At 55.2% G+C, this 27,600-nt stretch overlaps 8 protein-coding genes and 1 non-coding gene across 9 annotated transcripts; 3 read left to right on the forward strand and 6 right to left on the reverse strand.

Moving 5' to 3' along the window:
• Window positions 1-244: 244 nt before the first annotated feature.
• Window positions 245-1,390, forward strand: B0T26DRAFT_310756 (uncharacterized protein). Its single transcript, XM_060434316.1, has one exon. It carries the CDS (start codon window positions 400-402, stop codon window positions 1,123-1,125), a length of 726 nt encoding a protein of 241 aa, XP_060296830.1. The 5' UTR covers window positions 245-399; the 3' UTR covers window positions 1,126-1,390.
• A 1,963-nt stretch (window positions 1,391-3,353) lies between these two features.
• B0T26DRAFT_676259 (uncharacterized protein) lies at window positions 3,354-4,291 on the reverse strand (the record flags this gene model as incomplete). The annotated part of the gene is made up of 3 exons (XM_060439957.1): window positions 3,354-3,667; window positions 3,937-4,030; window positions 4,169-4,291. The coding sequence occupies 3 exons, from the start codon at window positions 4,289-4,291 to the stop codon at window positions 3,354-3,356; spliced, it is 531 nt and encodes a 176-aa protein (XP_060296831.1).
• Window positions 4,292-9,140: 4,849 nt separating this feature from the next.
• On the reverse strand, window positions 9,141-11,207 carry B0T26DRAFT_812554 (uncharacterized protein; the record flags this gene model as incomplete). The annotated part of the gene is made up of 5 exons (XM_060447313.1): window positions 9,141-9,690; window positions 9,736-10,133; window positions 10,170-10,936; window positions 10,971-11,073; window positions 11,157-11,207. 5 exons carry the CDS (start codon window positions 11,205-11,207, stop codon window positions 9,579-9,581), a joined length of 1,431 nt encoding a protein of 476 aa, XP_060296832.1. The 3' UTR covers window positions 9,141-9,578.
• An 870-nt stretch (window positions 11,208-12,077) lies between these two features.
• B0T26DRAFT_777388 (heterokaryon incompatibility protein-domain-containing protein) lies at window positions 12,078-12,896 on the forward strand (the record flags this gene model as incomplete). The annotated part of the gene is made up of 1 exon (XM_060446633.1): window positions 12,078-12,896. A coding segment is annotated over one exon (819 nt), but the record flags the coding sequence as incomplete, so codon positions are not given.
• A 3,526-nt stretch (window positions 12,897-16,422) lies between these two features.
• Window positions 16,423-21,609, reverse strand: B0T26DRAFT_752021 (P-loop containing nucleoside triphosphate hydrolase protein; the record flags this gene model as incomplete). Its single annotated transcript, XM_060445469.1, has 12 exons — window positions 16,423-17,645; window positions 17,775-18,530; window positions 18,620-19,555; window positions 19,622-19,739; window positions 19,810-19,925; window positions 19,979-20,137; window positions 20,197-20,282; window positions 20,339-20,373; window positions 20,429-20,649; window positions 20,704-20,771; window positions 20,862-21,322; window positions 21,388-21,609. 12 exons carry the CDS (start codon window positions 21,607-21,609, stop codon window positions 16,423-16,425), a joined length of 4,401 nt encoding a protein of 1,466 aa, XP_060296834.1.
• B0T26DRAFT_711635 (uncharacterized protein) lies at window positions 21,461-22,255 on the forward strand. Its single transcript, XM_060442051.1, has 2 exons — window positions 21,461-22,017; window positions 22,080-22,255. Exons 1-2 carry the CDS (start codon window positions 21,883-21,885, stop codon window positions 22,182-22,184), a joined length of 240 nt encoding a protein of 79 aa, XP_060296835.1. The 5' UTR covers window positions 21,461-21,882; the 3' UTR covers window positions 22,185-22,255.
• Window positions 22,256-22,510: 255 nt separating this feature from the next.
• Window positions 22,511-22,627, reverse strand: B0T26DRAFT_t140. Its single transcript has one exon. It is a non-coding gene; the product is annotated as a tRNA-Arg (tRNA).
• A 565-nt stretch (window positions 22,628-23,192) lies between these two features.
• B0T26DRAFT_752022 (uncharacterized protein) lies at window positions 23,193-24,174 on the reverse strand (the record flags this gene model as incomplete). Its single annotated transcript, XM_060445470.1, has 3 exons — window positions 23,193-23,458; window positions 23,536-23,635; window positions 23,728-24,174. 3 exons carry the CDS (start codon window positions 24,172-24,174, stop codon window positions 23,193-23,195), a joined length of 813 nt encoding a protein of 270 aa, XP_060296836.1.
• A 2,063-nt stretch (window positions 24,175-26,237) lies between these two features.
• B0T26DRAFT_711637 (uncharacterized protein) lies at window positions 26,238-26,838 on the reverse strand. The gene has a single exon (XM_060442052.1). It carries the CDS (start codon window positions 26,591-26,593, stop codon window positions 26,333-26,335), a length of 261 nt encoding a protein of 86 aa, XP_060296837.1. The 5' UTR covers window positions 26,594-26,838; the 3' UTR covers window positions 26,238-26,332.
• Between the last annotated feature and the right edge of the window lie 762 nt (window positions 26,839-27,600).

A 27,600-nucleotide genomic window follows, 5' to 3' on the forward strand; every position in this document is an offset into this window, starting at 1 on the left:
GCCTTTGCCCTTGATAGTTGGCTGTGTGCTTCGAATCGGGAGTGATCATGCCATTCTTTTTCACTCTCAGCCACAGTTTGGGTGGCATGTTCAGCCCTCAATGGCACAGCCCAATCAGCTCAGCTTCCCCCCACCCAGCTCGACGCTTCATCAGAACACGAACATCCCACGCCTCAGGTGACCACACAATATTGAAGCTTCTTCCCGGCGTTTTAAACATCGTCACTATGAAAGCCCCAGCGCAACAAGTACTTAAATGCAGCGAACAACTAGCAGGACATTCCTCTGTTACAGCAATCCCAGAACCACCTAATATGCGGCTGCGCTCTCCCAGACAACAAAGTGAAACAAGGCCAATGCACACCTGACAGAATTGGCCCAATCAAATCTGAAAGCACAATGCACCTTCCTTATCTACACCTCCTAGCAACATCCATCATCTTACTCGTCGCCGCCGAGCCTCTCCCGCCGTCGTTCAACCCGCACCAGCCTCGCGCAGGCGCAGCGGCAGCAAACTGGACGACCCAGGCCTGGCAGACGCACTGCAACAACATTGACTGGTTCGGCGACTTCACCGAGTGCTGCCTGCACCTCAGCGGGCCCGGATGGCGGTCGTGCCACGACCAGGGCTGGGCGACTGTCAGCGAGTCGGGCATCCTGTGCTACAACCTTGACGAGAGCCACGACTGCTGCGACGACGGCAGCGTGTGCGACGCAGACCTAGGCTGCTGCTCAGGCACGTGCTGCCAGACCGATGCCTCGCAGACCGTGTGTCAGGACGGGTGCGTCTCGCTTCAGGGGAGAGGATGTGACAAGACTACGGGCAGCTGTGTGGTTGGACGGAACAACGATGCTGCGACGAGCGGAGTGGCGACGGGCCCGACGCCGACGTCGGAGAACACAGGCACGGCTGCGGACCCGACGGGGAGAACTGGGGTAGCAACAACTGGGGCGACAGGAGCAGCAGGGACGGCAGGTGCAGCAGGGACGGCAGGTGCAGCGGGACAGAGTGAAGGGTTGCCAACTTCGGACAAGATTGCGTTGGGCTGTGGAATTGGGATCGGATTGCCGGCGACTATTGCGACGCTATACATGTGCTGGAGAGAGTGCCTTAGGGGTCACTGACTGTTAATGGAACATCAGGGCGACAAAAATTGAAAGGGCGGCTATATGGAGCCGATTTATCCTATGCAGGTCAAGTAATCGGACGAGTTGGAAGCGGACCGGGTCTCTTGAACCAGGCCATCGGTAGCGAGATGGGTAAATAGCCAGATTCGGCGCCGATGGAGGATGTAATAGTTGGCGGACGGGAAATATCTGTAACGGAGAGCCGGCAGTTCCTAATGATGATAATTATTATCGTTTATTAGCTGTTGACTATACGAACCTATGTCGTGTCGGGACAAGCTGTGCCGGGTCTTACACGAGTCCAAAGTTTCACGATCTGCTCGTACAGACAACTCGAGACTAATGGTGTCGATCGAACTAGAAGTAAAAAAAAGTCGCATAAGCGTGATTTCTCCGACACCCACTTTTATAACATGCGGGCGAAAGTGAGATTAGGCTTGAAATACAGACGCGCACTCGAGACAGCAACAGAGCCCGGTTAATACACAGTTCACAGACCCAACCAGTCCTTACAACTTTCAGGTTCTCACCACCTTCCACTCATAACCGACTATGGCATTCCTACTCGTCGGCACAGGTCCGGACATCTTCCTGCCCATATCTAGCGTCCAGCCCGAGTAAAAGGCCACTTTCCCTACGACAACTGGCCACAGCTCGAGGGCCGCTTCTTGTTACGGAAGCCATTGATACGAACACGACAGCAGACAAGTTCGACGACTGGTACCAGAACGTGTACATCAGTGAAGTCTCGTCGCTCATGGGCTGGCGGTGGACGAGCCGGTTCAATAACGGCATGGGGCCGCCCAAACGGTTCGCATTGCACAAGTTTGAAGACTACAGCTTCGGCTCAAACAAGCTCGTCGATCTTTTGGACAAGTCGAACGAGACAAAGATTATAGAGCAAGCGCCAACGACCAAGGTTGACGTCGCACTGCGGAGACTTGCACGTGTATATAGCGATGAAACGGCACCATGGGGAATGCTCGGGGAGGACCGGATTATATAGGCAGATTGCCTCTCCAGTTCGCGCACTAAAAGCTAGAACAGCTTAAAGGACCAAGTGGACGAAGTGAAGTGCGATATCATCTTGATTGTGGAAAGAAGAGGGAACCAGATGACGCCCCGTTGAGGTTTGAGTATTAAACAGAAAATGCCAGCATCTATCTTGGGAGTTACCTATCTATGTCTTCTATCATATTTTTATGTGCAGAAAAAAGATCTAGTAACTGGCCCGAAGTCAACCGGGAACTTCATACCTAGTCTAGTCTAATAGCGATGAGACTACGAAAGCCTGCAGGTCAAAAAGTAGACCCCACTGCGGTGCTATAATCCCATCAGCGACGTTTGCTGCAATAGCAAGACTTCACACCGCACGGTCATTCCTCTTCAGAATCTATCGACACGTCAACCATCACCCTCGCATTATTTCACAATCCACCCTCACCTCCCCACCTCCCCGTCCGCGTGCTTTCTCAGCCTCTGAAATCTCTCCTCCTTCCACCTCGACCCCTACCGCCTAACAACCAAAACCGCCGGACTCGCCGCCAACGCCAAAAAACCCAAAAACAGGTACATAAACCCATACCACCACGCATCGATAATATACTTCACGACCGCCGTGCCGACAGCATTAAACGCTGCCCTCGTGAGATTAAACGTTGACGACACGCGCCCCGGATTATCGGGATACAAGTCCACCAACAGCGTCGAACAGATACTCACGGGCCCACTGACCCCTGCGCCGCCAAAGAATGACACCACCAGCGGCACTGCGAGACTTGTATCCGCCGATGACACGGCCCAGCCCCACGCGATTGTCGTCGCAACTGCGAGACAAGTGCATGGTCAGAGGAGGCCGAGGCGGGCGCGCTCGATGGGGAAGGTGCGCAGGTCACTAGGGCTAAGGAAGGGGATGAGTTGGCTTCGAGGTCTTGGTGCTGTCGGGAGGGAAAGCAAGCGGAAGCTAGGGGCTTGTTGAGTGTTGGTGGTGGAATGGAGCTATTACCGACTACGGTGCGGGCGGTCTGTTGCATGTGGAGTGGTTAGGATATTTCAGTGAGAGATGATTATGAATCTCAACTTGCCTCTAGCACAAGGGGGATGTAAATGACGAGAAATATGTCGCCGGCAATCACGAGAAACCGGCATATCGAAAGCCGGCCTAGAAATTGGGTCAGGATACCACGTAGAACTGGAGCTAGGGCCGGGGCAAACATGCCGCTGGCCTATACTGCTGCTGTGGTGTAGCCGCCTCGGTCGGCCGGCGTCGTGAAGTCGGCGATGACGGCGCTGCCAATGGCCACCGTGGCCGAGCAACCGGCGTTCTGCAGGGCGCGCAGGACCAGGATGGCACCATAGCTGTGCTGCATGGCCAGTCCGATGTTGGCGCCGAGGTAGATCAAGAAGGAGAGCACATAGACGGGCCACCGGCCAATGCCGTCGCTGAGGTCGCCGAGAAACAGGGGTGCCGTGGCTTGCAGAATTTGATACAGGCATAGACCCATTGTAGTCTTGTTTGCCCCGTCGTTCACCCACGTAGCTGGAGATCCCTAGGTACATGATGGTAAGGTCCTCGATAGAGTATGCCTCTAGATTAGGTCCACGCACGATACCGAATCCTCGGCCATCGTATATGTCGGTGCACACACTGCCGAGCTTGGCAGCAAGGTTCGGGGGGGGGGAATGTATCGGGAGAGACACTGTTGCCGTCAAGGCCGCGCTATATTGTCTGTTGACAGATATTTTAGTACCAGTAGTTCAGTGCCATCACCACAGAAGGGGGAGGGGATACACGCCCATCAAACTCACCCTTGAATGCCTCCAGTGCAGCCAAGATCTCGGCCTTGTCAGCGTCGGTCAGATGGTAGACGTAGGTAGACTCGTCTTCCATATCATTGGTAGACTACACAAGAGGGCCGGAGAGTTTAGCCGGGAAGCCGTCGGGAAGGTGGGCAGGGAGTCCGCCTGTAGTAAGACGAACTTTAGAGCGCCGCTGTTAGACCGTTTCATCAACGGCGTACCCGATGTTAGTGTATATTACGACCTTGGGTTTGGTGGCGGCTCGCATAGCGTCGATCTGGAATCGAGCGCGGAGGCCTTGAAAGTAATAGTCCCTGCCAGGCCTGTTGTCGACAGTAGCGATGAGGAACCCGGCTTGGGCCATTTTTGGAGGGAGATGATCTTGTTTGGAGAGAGAAACTCGAAATATTGTGACTAGAGACGAATTATGGCGAGTTTTGAGTGCATCGCGCAAGACAGAATAGGAACGGGGTAGGGGTTTTAGGCTACGGTGGAGGCTGAAGTGATGGTGTGAGGTCTTTAACGAAGGTGAGACCTTGGCATGAATATTGGAAAACAAGACGGTTCTTCCCTGTCCCAACGGCCCAGTAAATAAGGCAGAACCTGGCTGGGCATGCCAATACGACAATTTTGTGCCTCATTTCTTATCTACCCATCGAGATAAGCTCGTAATAGGGCCCCCACCATTCACAATCCAGAGCAACAAAGCCTGCACCACCAAATTAGCTAGAAAAAAGTGAGGCCTATCCAATCAATGACATGCCACATATGTAGGTGCTGAGTCGGTCATTCTTCATTGGTTTCCATACAAGATGCCTACGTCATTATGCCGACAAACCCTGCCGATATATCCCACACTGCCAAAGTCGAGGACGTTGAGAGCGCTAGTGTAAGCTAGAGTAGCATGTCAACCACGGCCTTCTCACAGAGCAGTCTTTTTTAACGCTGGGGCCGAGAACTATTACATACTCGAATGGACGAATTTCCCAGGTGGAATAGCGGTATAAGGACTAACAGGGGAGATAACAACGTCAGCAGGCCGGCCTAATGAAGTTAGTATCATGCACGTCTCACACTCTCTACACCATAGCAATACTGGAACTTGTTCTACATACAGAAGACAACCAGTAGTTATTGTATTTTCAGCGCTAGTCCTTCCTTTTCAGCACTACCTACTCATGCTATTGGAGCGGGATTGGCGCTTTGATCTTGCTGCCAGGAAAACCGTTTTCGATCTCGGGGACGATGGGGTCCCCAGACTGGTAAATCGCCTCCCAGGCGTCAGGGCAACCGTCCCCGCGTGCAATGGGGCTCTGCATAGAGAGTTAGTCACGCAGGATATGGGAAAATAGGAGGGAAAAAGATGTTGCTAACATGTATTTCCGAGGGGAGATAGTTCGACGGAGGGACGTACCCAACCCAGGAGCTTAGTTGTAGAGATTGGATTGTAAGCATCAAGCAAGACTTGAGACTCTGTATTTTCTTACCTCAAAACCGGCATCTATCAATGCTTGTTTCACCACTTCCAAGGCTAGAGCCACAGGCGGGTGGGGAACCACAATGCCGTCATTTGGCATAAACCTAAACGCCGGTTTGTGGCTCGATCCCGTGTTGGTTTGGTATTAGTTTTCCGCTCTCCACGGAAGTGGCAGCCTATACGGGTCGTGGGTCTAGGGTTCCGTTAACAGCAGAGACTTGAAGACGAGCGGAGAGTGGTTACGGAATGTGCCATTATTCCTGCAACGGTCGGCATCACCCCTCGGCCGCGACTTTGCTTTGCTGTGAGACGAGCCTTTGTCTGCGACTGACATCCATTCGCAAGGAGCCACTCACTGGATTAGCTACATCTTTGAATGACAAACGACCTGCTGAGGGATTGATGCTGTAAACTCCCTAGTAGGCAACCGGCATGGAAACCGAGCCTCCAATATCAGTAGCAATACCAAAGGCCTCGAAAACGGCACTGATGTGTCTAAACCGTGTACCTAGGTCGCGTTTAGATGCTAACCAAAGATCATTCTGAAGTGAACTAACCCGGAGAATCCTGGCCATGGTGTGAAATAATGAGTTCGGGCCCGTTCGATTCTGCCTTGGGCGCTGTACAGCGCGCTGGGTAGGTAAGGTAATGATAAGGATGCTCAAAAAGGTCCTCACTCCAGGTCCCCAGTCTCAATTACCTCCAACTTCCCATCATTCCACTAGACTAGCGCAAGGATCAAGCCTGCCAAACTCTGATTTAGACTCCCGGTAACCGCTCCACTGTCTATGACGGCGCAGTCACCAAACATTCCCAACGAAACCATGTCAACCACGCCAGCATCACACCAGTCCCCAGAAGCCCCCACGTCGTATCTGGCACTAATGTCATGCAAGAGATGATTGAAACCGGACTGACTAATCTCAAGGCAGTTCACTCCATTCGAGTTCAATTTGGCGTCGCGAGCGTCACCAACACCAGCCCAAGCAACCATCCCTCCATCGACCTTGTCTTCTTCATGCATCACACCAGATAGTTCACTCCCGCAAGAGCCAGAAATTACCTACATTATACGGAATCTGGGCGGGCTACCGCTACTTCCCCGTCACAAACGAAAGAAGGCTATGGCACTCGTGTCTGCCCGGGACATGTCGTTATTTGTTAGCATCGGCGCCTGGGCGGCAGGGAAATATACCGATAACGAGTAATTAGACCATAAAGGCATGATGTACGGCAAGGAGGTCTTGGAGGCCAGTTGATAACAGCAGCCAATGACATTCATGCACCTAATTAGGTCTGTTAGATGAGACGAATCTGGACACCTGCCCCCCGTCGTCACCCACGTGATGAGTCGCCGCTTTTACTCAGGCTTGCTCAGGCCCTGTTCACCTTTGCTCACCCTAGCAATCATTTTAGGCAAGGGCCGTACAGCAGCAGGTAGAATTGCTTCAACTCTAGCCGATAGGACCCAAAATCGGTCCTCCTATAAAGGCAGCATCTGCCTCCGAATCAAGAAATCTGATACTAAGTCACTCCCGAGACAACAAAGGAGGTAACTCGGGGTTCATACCGCGAACTCTAAATGCAGAACAGATCTCACAAGATACCTTGAACGATACAGCTTCTCGAGAGACTTATAACGAAGCACCGCAAGAATCAACATCTCCCGCCCTTGACGCCGAAATAACGGTGGGAAAAGAATCATTTCAGTTCAGCCCAAATATTAATAAAATACAGGATTATCATGACCGAATCTATGTCCTGGTTTGGGAAGCTGGGCAATGGGGTGAGGAGGCATCAATTGCGATGAATAAAGATGAGGTAAAGCGAATAATGAAGAAAAAGAAGCACAATGGCTACACTCTGTACAATACGAACGGACGTTCCTTAACAGCCGATAATTGTTACGACGAGGTGGTAAGGAACGAGGCGCAAATAATTTGCGTTTCTAAAGAGCAAGAGATCAGCCAGCAGATGATTTCCGCAGTGAATGCGATCCGGAGCCACAGACGCAGAGCCGAAAAGAAGAAACCACCGCAAAAGAGGTTATTAACAGCTAGACAGCCTAAAAAACACCCCGCGAAGGAGCAACCGCTAGAGAGTCTTACAGCTAGCGAGCTCGAAGCGGAACAGCACGAAGAGGAGTTGTGAGGTTTAGATTATCCTTATTAGGTTGAAGCCCTTATTTACGGATATTTATATATGCCGCAGAACTTAACCACTGCACCATACGGCCAAAAGTGAAATTCCACTAATAGCCGCAGAGCTAACAGTGATATATGTATCTTCTGACAATATAACTATCCTAATAGCCTAGAGCGAGTTGGAGCTTTGGAATGGACAAGAAGCGGCTGCTGTAGAAATGGTAGGTATATGAAGGGTTTTATTCCTAGTACTATAGCAGAATGAATCGTGACATAGAATTTCCAAACCGTCCTAGAAGATTCCCATTAATTGGAAGCGTGCTGATCGTCTAACGGTCCTGACGCGTAGGCCCCAACTGAGGGACGAGCATCTCAGACCGTCTCGAAACTAGCCTATCATCGTCGTCCAATTTAGGAGATCGCTACTTTGATTGGAATCTCGATTGTGCTACCTTTGTCAGAAGGTAATATTTGACTGGGATGGTGATTTGCTTGGGATGGTGATGTGGCTGGGATGGTGATGTGGCTGGGATGGTGATGTGGCTGGGATGGTGATTTGGCTGGGACGGTTATTTGGCTGGGATGGTGATTTGGTTGACCCTATTGAGGCCCCTGTTTTGCGATTATTCCTCGGGCCCGGCTTTGGGCTCAGTCCTCCGGGCCTTGTTCTGGGACCTCCACGTCGCAATTCATGGGAGGCCTCATCGGAGGTAATCTAGGATTAGCGTCAAGTTTAGCAAGTCATTGACTACAGTGCTGTATAGTTATGTGCGAAACTGGTGCCTTCTTTGCTTAAAGAGTGTTTCGGCGCACGGATGTACGTCACACAGTACCTATTACTTCTTAAATGCACCAGATACCTTACCTTGTATGTATACCGTCGCTTGGCTTCACCCCTAGACACTGTGAATTAATCCTGAGCACGGACCAAAGACCAGCTGGCAATGACACAGTGCCTGTTTTTCCGGTCATGTAATATACAGGGCCAGTACTCCAGCTCTCGGGGAGCACAGTGTAGTACAGTTCGTAATCGCTTCCACAGCTCCACGTTTACTCCGACGAATCGTCAGCGATAAGTTTACTGTTTTAATACTGTATACTTGCATTCAACCGATTACTATCCCTTAACTGATGACCTCCCTTTAAATAGTCGATTCATTCTTCTTCCTACTTTACTGGCTTGACACAGATGTCTCTGCCCACTGACCATTTTGTTGAGCCGACGCAGCGTCCATTGTGACCGCCTGTAGTTGACTCCTGCAGGCGCTGAGGCTAATCCGGTCAGTGCACAAAATAGCGGCGCAAAATGGCCGACGTTCTTCCGGCCGCGGCATCCACCAATCATAATCCAGCGCACGGACTCAAATTGTGTCCCTCATTCCTAGTGCCCCACGTACCAGCTGCTAGATCGCGACGTCAACTCTTGATGATAAATACTTTCATGTCCTCGGTCCCTCCCCACGATTCTGCCTTTCCTCCTCGTCCTTTCGTTTCCTATGGCCCTAGCTTTGCGTATTCCAGCCAATAGCAAAAATGCCGCACTCAAGCTCAGACGCCTAACGTAACGCGACTCGACCAGCCACCCTCGACGCCAGCATTGGAGGGACGGATCAAACTCGTTAGCACGAGTCTCGCATGTCTTTCGAATTTGATCCGCAACTTTCCCCGATCGGCTGCGTCAGGAAGTACGCTTGACTAAGTTCGAGATCCGCGGACTGGCGGTAAAAACCTGGCGTCTTAGCGAGTAGCGAGCACCTCAATTCCAAAACGCTCGCGATCGAGGTCGGGCCAGGCGAATCGCCGCCCAACAGAGCTGCAAAGTTAGTAGATTGAATGCTTGAGCATGGCGTGTGCCAATCACATCTAGGCAGGAGCGCTAATGCCTGGGCTCGAGATCATGCCGACCAAGGACAAGGGGCGGAAGCTAAGCTGCCAATATCAATAGTATATTTCATTTTGACAACACACGGTGCACATATTTCCAAACCAGACCTTCTTGTTGCTTCATATGTTTACTCGCCTAGTACCAATCAGGTGGCAGTAGCAGCCGCATACACCTGCTGCACACACCTCAACCCGGCCTCCATCGCCCCGTGAATCCACCCATGCGTGTAACTCGCGTGCTCCCCGGCAAAGAAGACCCTGTAGCTCTGCGTGTCCGCCGGGTCGGCCTAGTCCGGGGTGCACATAGTCTCGAGGTAGGTGCTCTTCTGGCCGGGGCCAAAGTAGCAGAAGGCGCTCCCGCCCGCGAGCTCGTCCGAGGGGAAGACCTGCGACGCGCCGGCCTTAAGGTACTGCAGCGAGCCGGCGCCCGGGAAGATGTGGTCGATGTTCTCGGCGGCGACGTGCACGCAGCGCTCGGGCGACATGGCACCGAGGGTGGTGGCGTCCTGCTGGAAGGTGTAGGACGCTATGACGGCGCCGCGGGTCGTGTTCTTGTACTGCTCGTTATTGACCGTGGTGGGGAACATGGTGTACCGGATGGGCAGGTCGCTGATGAGGCCGCCGTCGGTGCCCTGGCCATGGGCGCCGAAGGCAGCCTGCTCCCACCAGCGCGTGCGGTACTGCAGCAGGATCTTGGTGATCTCGATTCAGCGCACGTCGCGGATCGCCTGCTCGACGGTCGGAGAGAAGGGGCGCGACTTGGTGATGGCCCGCTGCGCGCCGTAGGGGACGGCGAAGATGACGTAGTTGGAGCTGACGCTCTGCTGGGTGCCGCTGGGGGTCTCATAATTGACTTGGATCTGGGACGGCTGGTCGCCGGTGGCGGGCACGTCGACGATGTGTGTCACGCGAGCGCCGTAGGTGACGTTCTCGGCGAGCGAGTTCGCGCCGCGGTCGGGGCTAATGAAGGCCTTGGGGACCTGGTCCATCCCGCCCTGGAGTTGTTCCATCCCGGCCGCCTCGCCGCTGCTGTTGCTCGAGAGGAAGGCGTCCTTCCAGGACTCGATGAACGCGTTCTCGAACACGACGTGCGCGTTGCCGAGGTCGAATAGTCTGATGGCGTCGAAGCTCCAGCAGGCTACCTCTTCCAAGAACGAGCGGAGGGTGTACTTGTCGTAGGCGTCGGTGACGGCCTGGTATCCGGCGTGGATATTAGTGTCGCCGCTGGCTGCATCGTACGCCTTCTTGAACGCCTTGACGACAGGATCAACGGCTTCGAAGAAGAGTTGGTCGCAGGTTTTGCCCTGCTCGCGATCCTTCAGGCCTGGGAAGAGCTTGAGGAGCTCGGCTTCCTTTTTCACCAGCTTGTCATCGAAGTCGTCATACGTCATGGTGGTGCCTCCGCGGTAGCTTGAGAGGTAGATGAACTTGTTTTTCATCTCGAAGGGGAGGTACGAGTCAATGTTGAAGTTCTTAAAGTAAGCGCGTAAGAGGAAGTGGTTGGCTGGAATGCGCATCACCGCCCTTGGCGTGCAGACTTGGCGCGAAGAGGGGCTCTCGAAGAGTGATCACACGGCCACCCACTCGGGATGATGTCTCGAGAATGCGAACAGTGAATCCTAGTTTCTTGAGTTGAAAATCCTCGAATGCCCTAAATTCGAGTGCCGCCGTGCCGCTGCAATGCAACCATCGCCAACCGCTGTAAACAAACTGCCGAATCCTACCTTCCTGCAGCCATTTCCCTGCTTCCTTGGCTCCCGAGTTCTCGACAACATGCCTGCCTCCACCGTTGATGTCACGGCCCTTTCGACGAGCCTCCCTACCGCCGAAAATCGTCCTTGGGCGAGTAAATGGGGATCCTGGAGGTCAAGGGCTTTTTTCCGGTCTCAGGGTGCCATTCGGGGCTCGATTTCCTTGTTTTTTGGTGGAGCGGCAAATTCCGTCAATCAAGTCAAATAAAACCCACCCAATCAGAGAGAGCCTCTTACACAGATAAATACACCATTTTGGGCCTCAAATACAGTCAAATAAGGCTTCATATTTGGCCTGATTGAATTGATGCCACTGCTGGTCAAGTTGAAGCACCTCGGGCATCAAAAAGTTGGGGGCGGCTAAAATTATTGGCCCAAGACCAGTGGCAGAGGTCGCCTTCATTTGTTCACACCCGCCCGACCGAACCTGTTTGGAGACAAATGCGACAGACCGGCCACCGTTTTCTTCATTGTGCAGCTTCTCTTGTGATGGATCACGCAGGCTGCTACAAGCAGAGCCCTACGCCGAGTTGTTGTCTCTTGCCACCTGCCCAATCATCGGGCAATGGCTTGATGCCATTTTCACACCGCTTCCTCGGCGAAGTGCGAGTTGTCCTATGGCCGTGTTTCCGGTCTGTCTTTGGGCCTTTTTGGGACCTGAAATACGTCACAAAACTGGGCCCGGCTTCACTGGGAAGCAACACGCATTTTGCTCGGGGTGAGGTTTCGTGGCACGATAGGCAGCAGTGGATGACGTCGTCAGTGGCCAGACGCCTCCGCCGGATGCGTCCCAACATGATGCTATGGCGACACGCATTCAGGTGCTGGAGTACCGGATGATTCGCGTCGAAGTCGGTATCAGCCTGATTCTTGCACGCCTAGGCCTCACTATGCCCAAGATCCCGTTTCTCACCGCAACATCGGCGGTGGGCACATCGGCAGTGGGAGCCGGTGGCGGACCGTCTACGGTACCCTCGGTCGCCATCGCTCCCGTCGTCAAGAGTGGCCCGTATAAATACCGTCCCCTCGCGACTGACAAGTCCGAGATCCGGCTGCTCAAAGTCGCGACCTGCCAGACAAAATCCGATCTCATCGAGTGTTAGCCTCATCCATGTAAATCTTGACAACAAAGGGACGATCCGCGCTAGCCATCCTGACTTCAAGCCATTCTACGAATTCAAGGCCCTGTCGTACACGTGGGGAAAGCCCAAATTCGACGAGTCCATCCTAGTCGATGGCCACGCGTTCCCCATAACCAAGAACCTTAAGGAGGCTCTTGTGCGTCTGCGCAAGGATCCGGACCCCGACATAAATCGGCCCTATGACCTCGCTGTGCTTCCCGCGTCGTACTGGTGGGTCGACGCAAATCGGCCCTATGACCTCGCTGTGCCTCCCGCGTCGTACTGGTGGATCGACGCCGTTTGCATCAACCAGGCCGACGTCCTGGAGCGTAACGCTCAGGTGGCCATCATGCGACGCATCTACCACAGCGCCTCGATGGTCCAGGTCTGGGTCGGCGAAGAGGCAGATGACAGCGATACCGCTTTCAAGCTGGCCATCGAGCTCGACAAGGGACCACCGCGGCGAGGACCGGGACTTACAACCCCGGCCCCCATCGCTATTAACGACGACGAGAGACGCAAGAACTGGAAGGCGTTCGCGGCCATCTTTGCGCGGCCATGGTGGCAGCGCGCCTGGGTCCGGCAGGAGGTCGCGATGAACAACACCGTTGCAGTCCGCTGCGGGAAAGCCGCCGGCTACTTCCACCACCTCGCCAAGTTAGCCAAGACCATGGATGGCCTGATGAAGCTGGAGATGGTTTTCGAGTCCTATTTGAGGGAGCAGCCGCGCGCGTCGGAGCAGCAGCAGTAGCAATCACTCCTCCCCGTACGTCTCGCCCATGCCTGGGATCTCTACAGCCTGCAGTCGAAGACTATAAGTGGGTCAAAGTACACAAATCTCGGGTCGCGAATGGTGCTCGGAAGGTCCTGCCAAGCCACGGACCCGCGAGACAAGGCTTTTGCCATGCTAGGCATGGCCGACCCGGATTATCACGGCCTCGTGCCCGACTATCAGCTCCCACCGCGCCAGGTCGTGATTACTCTCGCGCGCGCCGTCATCTCCAAGTCGTCCAAGCTGGACATCCTCTGCGCAGCGCAGAATCCTGACAGACTCAACGGCCTGCCGTCGTGGGTTCCCAACCTTGCGGAGCCCTGGAAAGCGCGGCCGATCCCCGAGAAGGATGGATGGTCGTCAGCGATGAGGACCATCGCTACCAGCATTGCCTCTGGCGGCGAGGACGGTGCCGAGATCCTAACCGTCAAAGGAACTCGGTTCAACTCCATTGCTGTGCTGTGTTCTAATGTGGTTAGCGAGGACGACACCAAAAGTGCGCTTCAGGACACGTTCATGCGCTGGAAGACTTTCGCGGCGGACCCCATCTTCGAGAGCAAGCGGAGTCCCGATTACCGTCACTCCATGAAGTACATGTTGCTATCGGAGCGGAGCGAGAAGGAGTGGCTGGACTCGCTATCAATCCGCACGCGGACACACCACTTCACCTACGCAGCTGATGGCACCGTGTTTCCCCCGAAGTCAGAGGTGGCAAGGCACCGGATAGATGCGCCGGATAGATGCGCCGGATAGATGCGCCGGATAGATGCGCCGGATAGATGCGCCGGATAGATGCGCCGGATAGATCCGCCGGATAGATCCGCCAGATAACAGGCCCAAAGCTTACCTCGTCCCGTCCGTCTTCCACGGTGTTGCCGCCCATCCGTGCACGAGAATCCACGCCGCCATGAAGGAATACGCAGTGGGTCGGTGCTTGGGCTTCTCGGGTACGGGATGTTTGGGCCTCTTTCCTAGTGATTCCAAACCGTGCGATTTGATTGTCGACGTTTTTGGCGCATTCCATCCCCTCGTTCTAAGGAGGCACGCCGATGCCTTTATTCTCATCGGACAAGCCTGTAAGTAGTAGCGCGGGCTACCCCTTTGCCATGGTGGAGAGGCGTTCAACTCTCCACTTCTCGATGTGCTAACCTTATACATAGTCGTTACACTACAATCGCACTGCACCTCTCCACTCCCGCGAGTCCCCGAGAATTTCCTTCTAATCTAAGGTTATGGTGTTAGCTGTCGGGCAAATTCCCGGTTGTCCACTCCATCGTCGGAGCTATCGCCGGCGGATTGGGTCGGTGTTGAGGGCTTTGCAGAGCGTTCGAAGAGAAAAAATGTCAGGGGGCAATAGCAAGAGAGGCAGAACCCGGTGCACTCAACCACAAATTAAGGGCCGCTCAGCCTAGCTCATGTTAAAGCGGCATAGACTCAGGTCCAAGTCCGCGCGGCGGGAGGTCCGACGCTGCGAAGGCTTGCACGGACTACAAAGTGCAAAACAGGAAGCTCGATGAGGTAACGCTAGAACTGCGAGCCTATTCTCGACGGCGGTCATGTTTCCCGGCACGATGCTACCCACGATGTCCCGCTCCCGCGCCCTCGACAATAGCATGATGCCGTCAAGTGATAGACACCGCGACAGTTGCACGTATAGGCTGTACGGGTCGCACTGGCTGGAGACAGCTTCTCCGTTAACTAAGGTCGTCCGCCTGGTGCCCATTCTGAGCGGAAGCGGCGTGCAGGGCAGCGAGCACCAATAGTCATTGCCCTTCCCATCGGCGTGGGCGCCCTTGGTTAGAAGCAGCTGGACGACGGCTTCGTGCCATTCCTCAGCTGCCCAGCAAAGCGCCGTCCGGCTGATTGTTTTGGCACCCTTCCACATTCCCCTGCGGTAGGGAAACGTTGACCGTCTACATCGCCATCTTTGTGTTGACTCACTAGGTGGATTGTCGATCCTCGCACGATTATCGCGTCATCCTTACGAATAGCCACCGTGAAGTCCGGTATTTTACAGCAGAGCGACCCGGCAGCACTCGACAGCCGGCATAAGATTTCGAAGTCGCTCGCCACCAAGGTAGAATAACATTCCGGGCCTTGCACACCTTTGTGGTCCAATGCCAGAACGTCTTCGAATGAGTCGCCGGAGCTTTGTTGGCGAAGTTTCGGATCTAGAACTGCATGATTCTAAGCCTCTTCTGTCTACTGCTGTCCCCGAGATTCTGCCTGCTGCTGTCCCGAGATGCTGATCACTGAGAGGAACTTCCGGGACCATCCAAGCCCCTTTTTCACCGCCAGCTGCCCTGATGCCTGGAAGCCACCAGCCTCTTCGCATGAAGGGGAAACTGCTGTGCTCGAAAGGGCCGCACTCTGCCACCTATTTGCATGGCCACTGGGCCCTGCCTCTCATGGCGCCAAACCCTGCCACGCCAGTGGAATCTTCTAGGCCTATAATCGACGTTAAGATGCAAGTCCACTATCTCTGTTCCTTCGGCATCGCCGGTTATTTACCGCGCATGAGCGAGGCACACTCAAGGATAGGTGGGCTCAGAATACCCGAGTCCCGTGAGCAAGTGATGAAACGCTCCCTGATCTGAGGATGGCAGTGCAGAAGGGGGAAAGGGGGATGATCGGGAATGGTACTTGGTTTCTTCGGCTCTTCATGGGAGGAGGACGGAGCCAACGGAGGGTCGGTCGTATACGGGCCAATAACTTGATGCCATAGCCCTGGGCTTCCAGTTTCGACCCATATCCTAATGCCTCTGGGCTGCCTCCGACTGAATTTCAGATGCTCCCAACGGTGTCTGTCCCGTCCGCCGAGGAGGATCCTTATCGTGTCTGCAAAATTTGAACAGTAGTCACATCGGCTGGGACGCGTCAGCAGTGCAAGACTAGCCAATTCCGAGGGAAACTTCGCCGCCCCCTAAGGCAGAACACCTGCTATGTCCGATCCCAGGCATCATTGATGCCTGTTCGCCAGGTAACGCTAGACCGGTGTTCCCCTGCTCCTTCACTCCCTGCCTCTCTCGCCTCAGATAATGGGCTGTTAGTCCCGGACAATGCTCTTTTTCCTGGCACCGACAGTGGGAGCATGGCAAACTACATGCTTTCTTTCGTCCGACTTTCCATTTTTTTACGTCTTAATTATACTAGGAATATTCATGATCGCGAATTGTCACGACGCGCTCTCTCTGGCTATTTCCCCTTTATCGTTATCCATATTTTATCTAGACAACTTGCTTCGGGCCTTATCCACGGCCAAGACGTCATCAGAACCAACATGGTGCAGACCGCAGAGCCCGATGCACCGACCCCCTCAACCAGGACAGCCTTCTCGCACCGCACCTTAGTTCGTGCCGAGATCCCACAGCCGCTTGAACTCGCTGTCGCGAGCCAGGAGGGCCTGGGGGCTATCCCACTCGACCAGCCGGCCGCCGCTCATGACAGCGACATGGTCAAAGTCGGCGACGGCGCCGAGGCGGTGCACAATGGCGATGACGGTGCAGCCGACGAACTGCTCACGAATGACATCCCGGATCAGCCGCTCGGACCGCTCGTCGATGTTGCTGCTGGCCTCGTCGAGCAGCACGATCTTCTTGTCGGCGAGAATCGCCCGCGCGAGACACAGCAGCTGGCGCTGGCCCTGCGACAGCCTGTCCGCGTCCAGCTGGCTTTCCAGACCGCCCAGCCGCTCCACGACATCGCCCATGTTCAGGCGGCGCAGCACCGCCAGGATCCGCTCGTCGCTACTCTCCTGCTGCCGGCGGTGCGGAACCAGGTTCTCGCGGATGCTGCGGTTCTTGAGGAAGAAGGGGTGCTGCGGGACGACGGCCACGGCGGCGCGCACGGCCTGGCGCGGCAGCGTGGCGATGTCGACGCCGTCGAAGCGGACGCGCGACCCCGGCGCCATCTCCAGCAGCCGCAGCAGCGTGCCCAGCAGCGAGCTCTTGCCGCTGCCGCTGCGCCCGCAGATGCCGACCTTGGCGCCGGCGGGCATGTCGAGGCTCACGCCGCGCACGACGGGGGCCCCGCCGGCCGTGTACGCAGCAACAAGATTCTCAATAACCACGTGCCCGCGCGCCGGCCAGTGCTGCTGCTCGGGGGGCGACAGGCGCTCGGCCGGCAGGTTCTCATCTTGCGTATCGTCGCAGAAGGCCTTGACGCGCGCGACCGACCCAAACGCCGTCTCGCACTGCGTCCACTCCTGGATGACGGCGGCGAGCATCTGGCTGAAGGACATGACGTTGAGCACGGCGAGCGCGACGAAATGCGGCGAGAACTGCGCGCGCAGCTTGACGACCAGCACGAGGAGAAGCGCAGCCAGCACCGCCACCATCAGCTCCAGCACCACGCCCAGCCACCGCTGCACGCAGAACAGCAGGTAATACGGCCGCTGCGATGCGTCCAGCAGCTCGAGGTACTGCTCGCGGAAGGGCTCTTCCCACGCGAACGCCCGCACGCTCGCTAGCCCCTGCAGCAGGTCGAGGAACTGCGTGAACAGCGGCGACTTGGCTTCGAGGTCGAGGAGTCGGATCTGTCGAGATGTGCGCAGGTAGAACTTTTGCAGCACTGCACGGCTGCGATTAGTGGAGTATTCTCTCGGAGTGCGTACGAAAGAAAAGGAAAGGAGAAAAGGAGAAAAGGAGAAAAGGAGAAAAGGAGAAAAGGAGAAAAGGAGAAAAGGAGAAAAGAACTCACGCCAGCAAAAGAGCACGACCGGCGGCAGCAGCGCCGCGAAATACCCCGAAAACACCGTCATCAGCACGCCGCCCATGACGAGCACGAACAGATCATGCGAGAGATCAATAAGCTCAAACGGCAGCTCGGTATCGATTATCGACATGTCCTGGCTGAAGCGGTTGGTCGTAACCCCGACATCGGTCCCAGAGAAGAAGGCCAGCGGGGCCCTGATAACCGCACGCAGCAGGCGCGCGTGCAGGACCTCGGAGCTCTGCGGCGTGAGCACGATGCCCCACACGTACAGCGCGACGACCATGCTGGCCAGCGCGACGCCCGAGAAGAGCCCGTACAGCCCGAGGTAGAAGCTGTTGGTGCTCTCGTCAGGGGCCTCGTGGCCCGTCCAGAAGCTGAGGAGCAGCTCGGTCATCTTGTACCCCCCTGCGAAGAGCGAGATGGACGCGATGAACAGCACCAGGTACCGCGCGCGGACGGTGCTGAAGTAGTACCGGTAGGTGGCGAACTCGCTTGGGGCGCGGCTCGGCGGGTCGGGCTCCCTGCTGCTGGTGTTGGGCGGCGGTCGGTCTGGGCCCGCTGCTCCGTGGTCGGTCTTTGGCGGCTTGGCATTTTCGGGTGTCTTGGCAGAGCCGTTGCGTATGATGTTGAGGCCTTGGAGATAGTCCGTCTCGGAGTGGAGCTGCTGGAAGGATCCCTGGTGCAGGACGCGCCCGTCCTCGCTCAGCGCGATGATGTGGTCTGCGTGCGCAAGCGTGTGGACTGTGGGGGTGGGGAGGGGAGGGGAGGGGAGGGGGGCTGTCAGTGATTACAGACACGCATGCCAGAACTTGAGGGGGGGCCAGACTTACTGGTGCTCGTGATGCAGACTACAGTGGTGCCCATCTCTCGAAACAGTCCCCCGTCAGCAAAGAGGGCCTGCTGGACGTGCTCGGCGGTCGCGGCGTCCTGCCCCGAAAAGACGTCGTCGAGAAACAGAATCTGCTCCCTGGAGTAGACGGCCCTAGCCAGCGCAAGGCGCTGCTGCTGGCCGCCGCTCAGCGAGACGCCGGCGCTGCCAGCCTTGGTGGCGTCCTTGCTGGGGAGGTCCCGGATGTCCTGCTCGAGCCCGCACGCGTGGACGACCCGGCCGTACCAGTCTCTGTCGTAGCTAGACACGCCGAGGATGTTCTTGCGAATCGTCAGGTTCTGGATCCACGGCGTCTGGCCCACGTAGGCGGCGTTGCGGGCTCCCGTGTACACGAAGCCCTTGCACGGTTGCGTCTCGCCGAGCATGGCCTTCATCAGCGTGCTCTTGCCCGCCCCCACGTTGCCGATGATGAAGGTGAAGTGCGCCCTGCGGATCGCCACGGGGATGTCCTTCAGGATCGGCGGCCCGGAGCGCGTCCAGCCGAAGCTGGCGTCTGATACGACGACTAGCGGGGCCCCGGCTGGCAGCACCGGCTCTCTCTTGAAGTTCTGCAGCTCCATCACCGTGCCACTCTCGCGGGGCCGGGAGCTGACATCTGTCGAGGCTTCGCCACTGGGGCTGTCACCGGGGAGCAAGGGCAGGCGATGGTCTGCGCGGCTTTCTGACAACAGAAACTTCTGGATGCGGCCAAAGCATGCCAGGGCGGTGGTGGTCATGGGGATTGCGCGGAGGAAAGTGACTATGGGGTTCGTCAAGAGATAAATCAGGGAGAGCGAGGCGTAAGCGGTCCCAGTGTCCAGAGGCTGGCCGGTGGTCTTGGACATGATGACAAAGGTGGCAAACGTTGCCAGCGGCGCCCCGACCTGCGTGATTCCTCCTGCTCGACGTTTAGCATTTACCTGCAATCTCGGTGTTGGGGGAGGCGTGGGATCCAATTACTTACCGATAAGCACGCGCAGGCACAAGAGCTTGCGGTAGTCCTTGGACAGCCTCAGCTCCTTCACGCGGAGACCCTGAACCATGTCGGACACGATGTCCGACAGGGCAAGCATCTTGACTTCCTATGACAAATAGTCAGTTTGAGAGGGCGGATAACAGCAACTCTGGCTGGGCAACTCTGGCCGGACTAACCTTCATGGAGCCAAGCACCGATGCCGTCACGTCGACCCGTGTCTGGATGCTGCGGACCCACTTGCGCTGCGCTTGTCCCGTGTAGCTGGCCAACTGCATGACGGCAACGGTAGCCCCTACGAGGATGTCAATCGACTTCTTGAGCGGCACCGAACGTGAAATCACGCACCTATTGTCACAACGATTGGGGCCACGGCGGCCGGGCCGAGGTTCTGGTACAAGAGATACAGGGCCACGCCGCACTCGATGGGTGAGGCCCAGAGCTCGTGCAGCAGCGCAGAGGTCTGGCATATCGTCTCCGTGTCCGTGGACATGAGCGTCACTGCGACTGCGATGGCGATGCCGTTAGCGGAAAGCGCTGGGTCGCGTTGATAGTAGGGTTCTTACTCGACTCGTCGAGGGCTGTCACGCTGAGGTCGAGGGTCTTGCAGAAGATCTGGGTGCAGAGGCTGCCCCTTACTGACGTGACAAATCTGATACACGTCAAGTCTGGTGATCCCAGGGATTTGTCTGACCCGGAGCAGCTTACCGATATGTCCTCTGATAATAGAAGGCGTTGGATATCTGACGACTGTCAACACCCCTCTTTCAGTAGCCCATGATAGAGTCCAAGACTTACCGCCCGCCCAATCAAGGCCAAAAACCATGCCCCGGTCAAGGCCCAGCCGACGGCATCAGGCTGGGACGCATCCCCGCTAAACGACGTGGTCGTCTTGATGAGGAACGGCAGCGAATACTTGAAGGCGATCAGGAAGAGACGAGCCAGCACGCCAGACGAAAAGACGGATTTGTTGGCCCACACTGTAGATGAGGCGAGGCTGTGTTTCCTAGATTGGTTTGCTGGGACAGTGGTGAGTAATTGCCCAGACTGAACTAAACCAGAAGTCTTCATACCCGATGCCCACGCCTTTTGCGCTCTGGCGAGCAGCTTCCTCGCCACCATGTCCTCGTGGATCGGATACCTGGGAGTTTGAGTTTGTCAACAATCGATAATCAAAAACTGTAAACACCAACTGTAAACACCAAAGAAACGAACGGCACACGTCACATACATGTCCTGCATGGTCAAGAACCTGCCAAACCCCGTCCTCAACAACGGATTAAGCCACCAATACACGCCATGACTCAGAATGCTGCTCGTCATCTCGGGCGAGAGGTTCTGGTACCGAGCAAGCAGAATCGAGCGCTTCTCCCACGCCTCGGCCGCAAGTACCAGCAGCTTGAGCACCACAGCGGCCGTGAACAGGCGGGCCACGGCGCCCGTGTCCATGTGCAGCAGCCACAGCGTGCGCGCCATGACGGCGTCGAACAGCAGCGTGAACAGCAGGTACACGGTGATGACGGTCGACGGGGCCAGCGCGCGCGCGTGCTCGGCGTGCGACACCACCAGCAGCAGCAGCCCGCTGACAAACACCAGTACGCCCGCCGCCGTCTGTACCGCCGTGCGCACGGGTCCGAGGGCCCAGTACAGCAGGATGCTGAGCTGCAGGGCCGTGTACAGGCCGATCAGTCCCTGGAGAGAGGGCGGTTGTCAGTGATATGCCAAGCTGACGAGAGACGGGGGAGAGGATGAATCACCAGCTTGAGAATGGACCGCGGGCTCTTGGCCACCTTGCGCGGCTGCTTCATGAGCCAGACCAGCCGCTGCGGCGCCAGCAGCAGGAACAGGGCCGAGGGCACAATCGACAGGATGGCGCCCTCAAAGGCGAGCGTGAAGTCGAAGCGGCCCGTCGCCGCCGGGCCAAAGTCGGCCTCGAGCAGCCACTCGGCCGAGCTGTTGGTATCCATCATGTTGTTCATTTTGGGCAGCAATCTGTGAAGTCCAAAAATGAATGTGGCGGATGATTGATGGGGTGGGACAATCAATGTTGCCTTTCAATATTTATCTAGAAATGAGTTTAATCCGGGGTGTAGTAAAGTCGAGGTTGGAACGCGTGTAAGCACCGGACCCGATCCAAGGCACGCTACGCCTACTACCTTACGTGTAATAATACTACACCGTCCGTCAAATCTACACGCGTGTCGCCTCTATTAATATGATCTGCAGAGCCAGAGTCCGAGGGCTTGGTTATCATGTCGCTCACGATAAATCTCTTCTTTTTTTGTGTGTTGCCTTCTCCTTTCCCCGCACCAAATACATCATCCTCCCCCTGTAATATGGCAGACGCATCGCGCCACGCAAGCAAGCAACGCAGCCCTGCACGTTGTCTGTCATGTACGTAAGTTGAAAAATGTCACTGGCTGGCTGCCTAATTGGGCATAGGACGAACCTGTCAAGTCCGAGCCGCGTGCGTGGCAGAGTCTCTGGCGTGATTTTTCGCAATTGGTTCGGTTCAGAGCCTTTACCTCCTCTTTGGGATTTGGTGGTTTGGTAGTCAGACCCTTTCTTCGCCGCTGCTGTGTTAATCGCAACGTGGATTGAACATGACGTAGGGCTATATCGACTTATCTCCAATTCTGCGATAATAATCCCAAGCAAGGCAATTAATTATTTCAGACTTAAATTTCATTTATGTGTGACGCCCTTCCGCTGACAGCCTGCTTAAATACCATGCGGACGGACTGTTGCGCATGGTTTCGTACCTAACCGATCAGCGAATTTCAGTCACGGAGGGAGATGGGGGCCAAAAGTTTAAAAAAAAAAAAAAAAAAAAAACTAAAGGCCCACACTTGTTCTGGGGAGAAGGCAAAAAGAAGTATCCGATCGAGCTGGGACTCGAACCCAGAACCTTTACCAACTGAGAATATCAGCCCGACGCGTAGTGTGCGCGGGCCAGTTCAACCGGAAAGTAACGCGCTACCATTGCGCCACCCGACCGTGTCCGACCCCATGCTGCAAGGCATGGCAGTGGATCGATGCAGGTCTGACTGCCTAACATGCTTGATAAGGGTGTGGAGCAACCTGATTAGGTGTTTGTTGTGTGGAGCATGATTCGTTGGCCGCACTTGTTCCGGGATGACATTCCCAGATTGATGATCCCGTGTTCAACTGTTTGACGGCTTGGTAGCCTGTCGTCGAGCACTGTGATAGAGTCTTGGGTATGTAAAATATTGCATCTCTCGTGTCTGGGCTCTGGTACATACGTATACCGCAGCCAATTAGTTACCCAAGGAATGACATGGTGATGCCCCATTGAAAGAAGTCCACGACCCTACAGACCCTAGCCAGGTCCCGCAGCTGTCTTTCAAAACAAGAAAGACATGGTAGAATGGAAAGAGAGAGAGGGAAAAAGAAAGGAAGCCAGAGGAGAAGGAGAGTGGAAAAAAAGGAAAAGGGGATAGGATAGTGGGGATGGAACGAATCGACTCTTGGAACCCGTAAATTTCGTGACAAGGCTAATGCAAGTCATGTAACCCTGCCGGGGAAACTCCAGGCCGCGTTCTCAGGTCCGGTGCGGGTCGCCGGCGTCCGAGTAAATGACGGACGGCACGTTGTGGCCGTGCTGCGCTCCGACAAAGACGGGGTATCCCGGCTGGGTGCTGCCAGGGCTGTGGGACAGCGACCACGACGTCGTGGAGCCGGGCGTGACGGGGCTCATGATCCCTTTCTTCGCGACCGGCGCGCCAAAGTGCAGCCGGCTGCTGCTGGGGTCGTGCACCAGCGTGCCGGCCTTGCTATAGACCCTCTCGCTGTAGCGCCTGCTCATTTCTGCGGTCATGTGGACGACGGCAATGTGTCGCGTTGCCGTCTCGAGAGAAGATGGTCCAAGGTTTTGGTAGACTCACCGCTGGTCATCTGGAAAAAGTTGAAAAAAATCGCCGAGGACATAAAGATGGGCACCAATTGACCAAATGAAGTGGCGTCGTCCTCGCTGCCCTTGCCGACCTGGAGCCAGCCCGCCACTTGACCCATGACCGTAGCCCCATCAGGTACTGGGAAGTTTGGACGACGGCAACGCCACTGATGGAAACTCCTACCACCATGTAGATGGCAAAAAGCCCCCTGAAAATATTCTTCCAAGACTCATTCGGGATGCAACAGGTCTTCAGCCGGCCCTCGCAGATCTTCGTACCCATGCCGTGCGTACCCATGCCGTGCTCTTCTGGGCTGGCGCCCTCGCCGTCCTCCGACAAGTCGTGCCGCAGAAGTCGCACAACATCAACAACAACGGCCACGCAGTACCATAGCAGGATGATAATGTACCAGTTCCAGCCCTGGATGTGGCTGCCGGGCGTGCTTTTGAAGAAGGTGTTGTAGGCCTGCGGGGCCGACGCCGTTGACTGGCCTAGTGTCTTGGTGAGCTGCTGGGATGCGTTTTGGAAGCACGCCGCGGCTAGGAACATGTTGCTGCCGGTCTCGTCGAGCGGCGGGATCCCACTCGGGAAAGAGCCGGTCTGGTCAGTGTGGCCAACAACAATCAACATTGATAAGCTATCAATCGATAACGATAACAACGGTTATCAACACTATCAACAGAGGCTCACAGACCCACTTTTTTACCCCTCCCCCCTCCATCCCTCATTACTCCTGTCATTTTTCCTATATCTACAGCATCAAACCCTTAGTCTTTTCGTTCAAGATGTCAGACTCTATTCTATCGAATGGTTCGACGAATTTTCCCTCTAGTACCGGGACTGGGACCGGGATCAGGACCAAAGGCCGTCAGAAGAGGGCTGTCGCCACATGGGACCATTCTCGACCACCAAAGCCGGACGAACCCAAACACATCGGCAAGCATCTTGTGCGGTATTGCAAATACTGCCCTGAATACCGCTGTATAAGCACAACTGCAGCACGAGGCCATCTTGTGTCACATCATGGTATTCTAGTCGACAAGGTTGAACGAGATCAGCAGCTACCCAGTCCGGCTTCGATACCCTCGGCCTCCTCCGTTCATCAGCTACATCAGCTACAAGAGCGAACCAACAAAGCTCTTCTCCAACTCATTGTACGGCACAACCTCCCTTTTCGAGCTGTCGAATGGCCAGCGATGCGCGCAGTTTTGTCTCTGGGACATCCTGAGGTTGAGAAAGGGGTTATCTCCAGTCATTCATCGGTCTCGAACAAGATTGACTCTCTCTGGCTGTCTGCGAAAGACGACCTACGAATGCGCCTCCAATCGTCTATCTCGATGATCCATTTCGCGGCTGATATCTGGACCTCACCAAATCGCCATCTTTTCCTCGGCATCTGTGTCCATTTTGTTGACCGAGAGACATCTCAACTGGCACGAGTCCTTCTTGGCCTCCGGCCAATTCTCACCCATCGTGGAGACGAACAAGCGGCGGAAATCTTCCAGGTCTTCGAAAGCTTTGGGATCGTCAACAAGATTGGGTATTTCATTGGAGATAATCACCCATCGAATGACGTTCTCTGCCGATCGCTTGAATCGAAATTCGCCTTGCCATGGAATGCTTCACAACACCGGCTTCGATGTACCGGCCATGTCATCAACCTTGCTGTACAGGCCTTTCTCTTTGAGACTTTCGATGACGACAGCGACAGCGATCGGCAAACACAATGGAGGCAGCGAGGCCCTCTCGGCAAGCTGCACAACATCGCTGTGCATATCCGTGGCTCTCCTGCTCGAAGTCGAGAATTCGGTCTACTTGCTGGTCGAGGTCTCCCTCTCGATAACGAGACCCGATGGAATAGCTGGTATACCATGCTCAAGGTTGCAATCGAGATCTCTGGCTCAATTCATACGTATCTGGAGAAGTGGCTTGACGACCTTCGCGACGATTATCTCGACTTGGACGACTGGGGCTATCTCAAGGACATTGCAGCATTCCTCGCTCCTTTTCATCGCGCAACACTCGCGACTCAAGGCCACAGCGGAACACTTGATGGTGTGCTTCTCTCGATGGATATTCTGGTTCAGCATTACGACAAATCCCTCAAGCGTTTTGCGAAGTCACCACTTCAGTCAAATATCGTACGAAGTTGGCAACTATTTGACAAGTATTACGCGAAGACAGAAGCAGTTGTGGTGTATGCTGCTGCACTTATCCTTCATCCATCTCGTCGACTTACATACATCAAGAAGAACTGGAAGAAGGAGTGGCAGAAGCCAGCGTTCACAGGGGTCAAGAAGCTTTGGGAGTTGTACGAAGACCGGGATGTCATCGAAAATCCTCAGATTGACGAACCTGATCTCGATGAGTACGACCAGATCGCAAGAAAGCTCGAGGCTATTGATATGCAAGACAGCAACGAGTACGAATCGTACACACGAGAGAAAGCGATCCCAATTCAGATGTCTGCACTCAACTGGTGGCTAGCGGAGGAGCGACGTACAACTTGGCCAAGGTTATCGCAAATGGCGATTGATATCTTATCGATCCCTGCGATGAGCGACGAACCTGAAAGGGTCTTTTCAGGTGCACGGAGGACGATTTCATGGGATCGAATGCAGCTAGGAGTGTCTACTATTGAGAAGACGCAATGCTTGAAGAGCTGGTTTGCTTCAGGGATTATTTCTGAGGGGGAGGAGGGAGAGGGGGGGAGGAGGTGGGGGGGGACGGCGGCGTACAGGGGTCCGAATAGTGGCAGGGGTTCTGTTGATAATTTTTGACAACGTTATCAACCTGTTGTTATTGGTTGATAGTGTTGTTGGCCACACTGGGTCTGGTTGTTTCCGTCGCTGTTTTGGTTGGACAGTAGCAGCCCCGTCACGGTGAACACGCCCGTCATGATGAGTACGCGGATCCCGCCCATCCATGGGAACCGCCAGTAGTTACGGACAACGGTCACGGCCATCAGGTGCGTCGCGCACGTCAGCAGCATCATGTTGGCGATGATGTTGTAGTGGTACGCCGTGATTTGGCACCCTTCCCACTTCATTTTTCATGGATTAACAAATCTACCTTCACTACTAGCATACTGAGGGCAAGGGTTCAGGACATACGTATCGCAGCGTGAGAGCGTAGGCGGCACCCGTGAAGATTTGCTGGTCACTGCAGCTCATGACAAGCGTCTCACACACGAGCGAGATGCTGATAGAACTGAACCATCTTCTCATGCTCCTACTAACCTTGTGTCTGGCAAATGGTCTCGTGGTTAGCTCTAAATGCCAAGTAATTGTTCAGTGCTAGTCAGGCAAGGGTGGAAGCCTCACTCAAAAGACTTCCCACTTTTTAGCCCAGAAAACTTGCACAGCTTCCAGAGGACATCAATGGCGCTCAGGCCGAGGGCAAAAGACGTGATTCCAATGAATACCGAGATGATCTAGAAACAGCAGTCAGTAAGTGGTCCCATCCAGAATACATCGAAGAAAGCAAACGCACACCGATACCGGCAACATCTGGGTTGGGTTGAATTTGTCCCTTGTTAACACCACCCGCCGAGGGAGGGTTGGTGTCGTTGCGGTAAACACAGTTCAGTGTCTTGTTGTAGTGCGCACACACTTCAGCCGAAACGCATGCGCCCATGTTTGCTACTATCGCGTGTCCCGTTTTCTGCAGTGATGGGTGAGGTGACAGTGGAAAGAAGACACCACACCGGTTCCCGCTGACCTATTATAGGTTTCCGACCTCTCTCTTGGCTCATGCGTCTTCCTACAACACGACGAGGCTCTATGTGGGGTATGTCCGTACGAACAAAACGGACGCAGAGCGAGACTCAATCCGAGTTCCTGGAATTAGAACTATGGTTATTCTTAGTCTGCCTTTCAGCATCCTGCAAGTGCATGTGTGTTTCGTGCTATGCACTTTGCATAACTAGGCAGATAGTATCGCTAGGTCCTGTGGTTTTCCGTCGGGTGCGGGCGGGTGCTGGCGGGTGTGCGCAGACATTCGGCAATGGCCTTGACGGTGGTCAGCCGGATGGCAATGGTGACGGCCTAGTTACTG

Source organism: Lasiosphaeria miniovina (genome assembly GCF_030549165.1).
Source record: "Lasiosphaeria miniovina strain SMH2392-1A chromosome Unknown B0T26scaffold_4, whole genome shotgun sequence".
NCBI lineage: Eukaryota > Fungi > Ascomycota > Sordariomycetes > Sordariales > Lasiosphaeriaceae > Lasiosphaeria > Lasiosphaeria miniovina.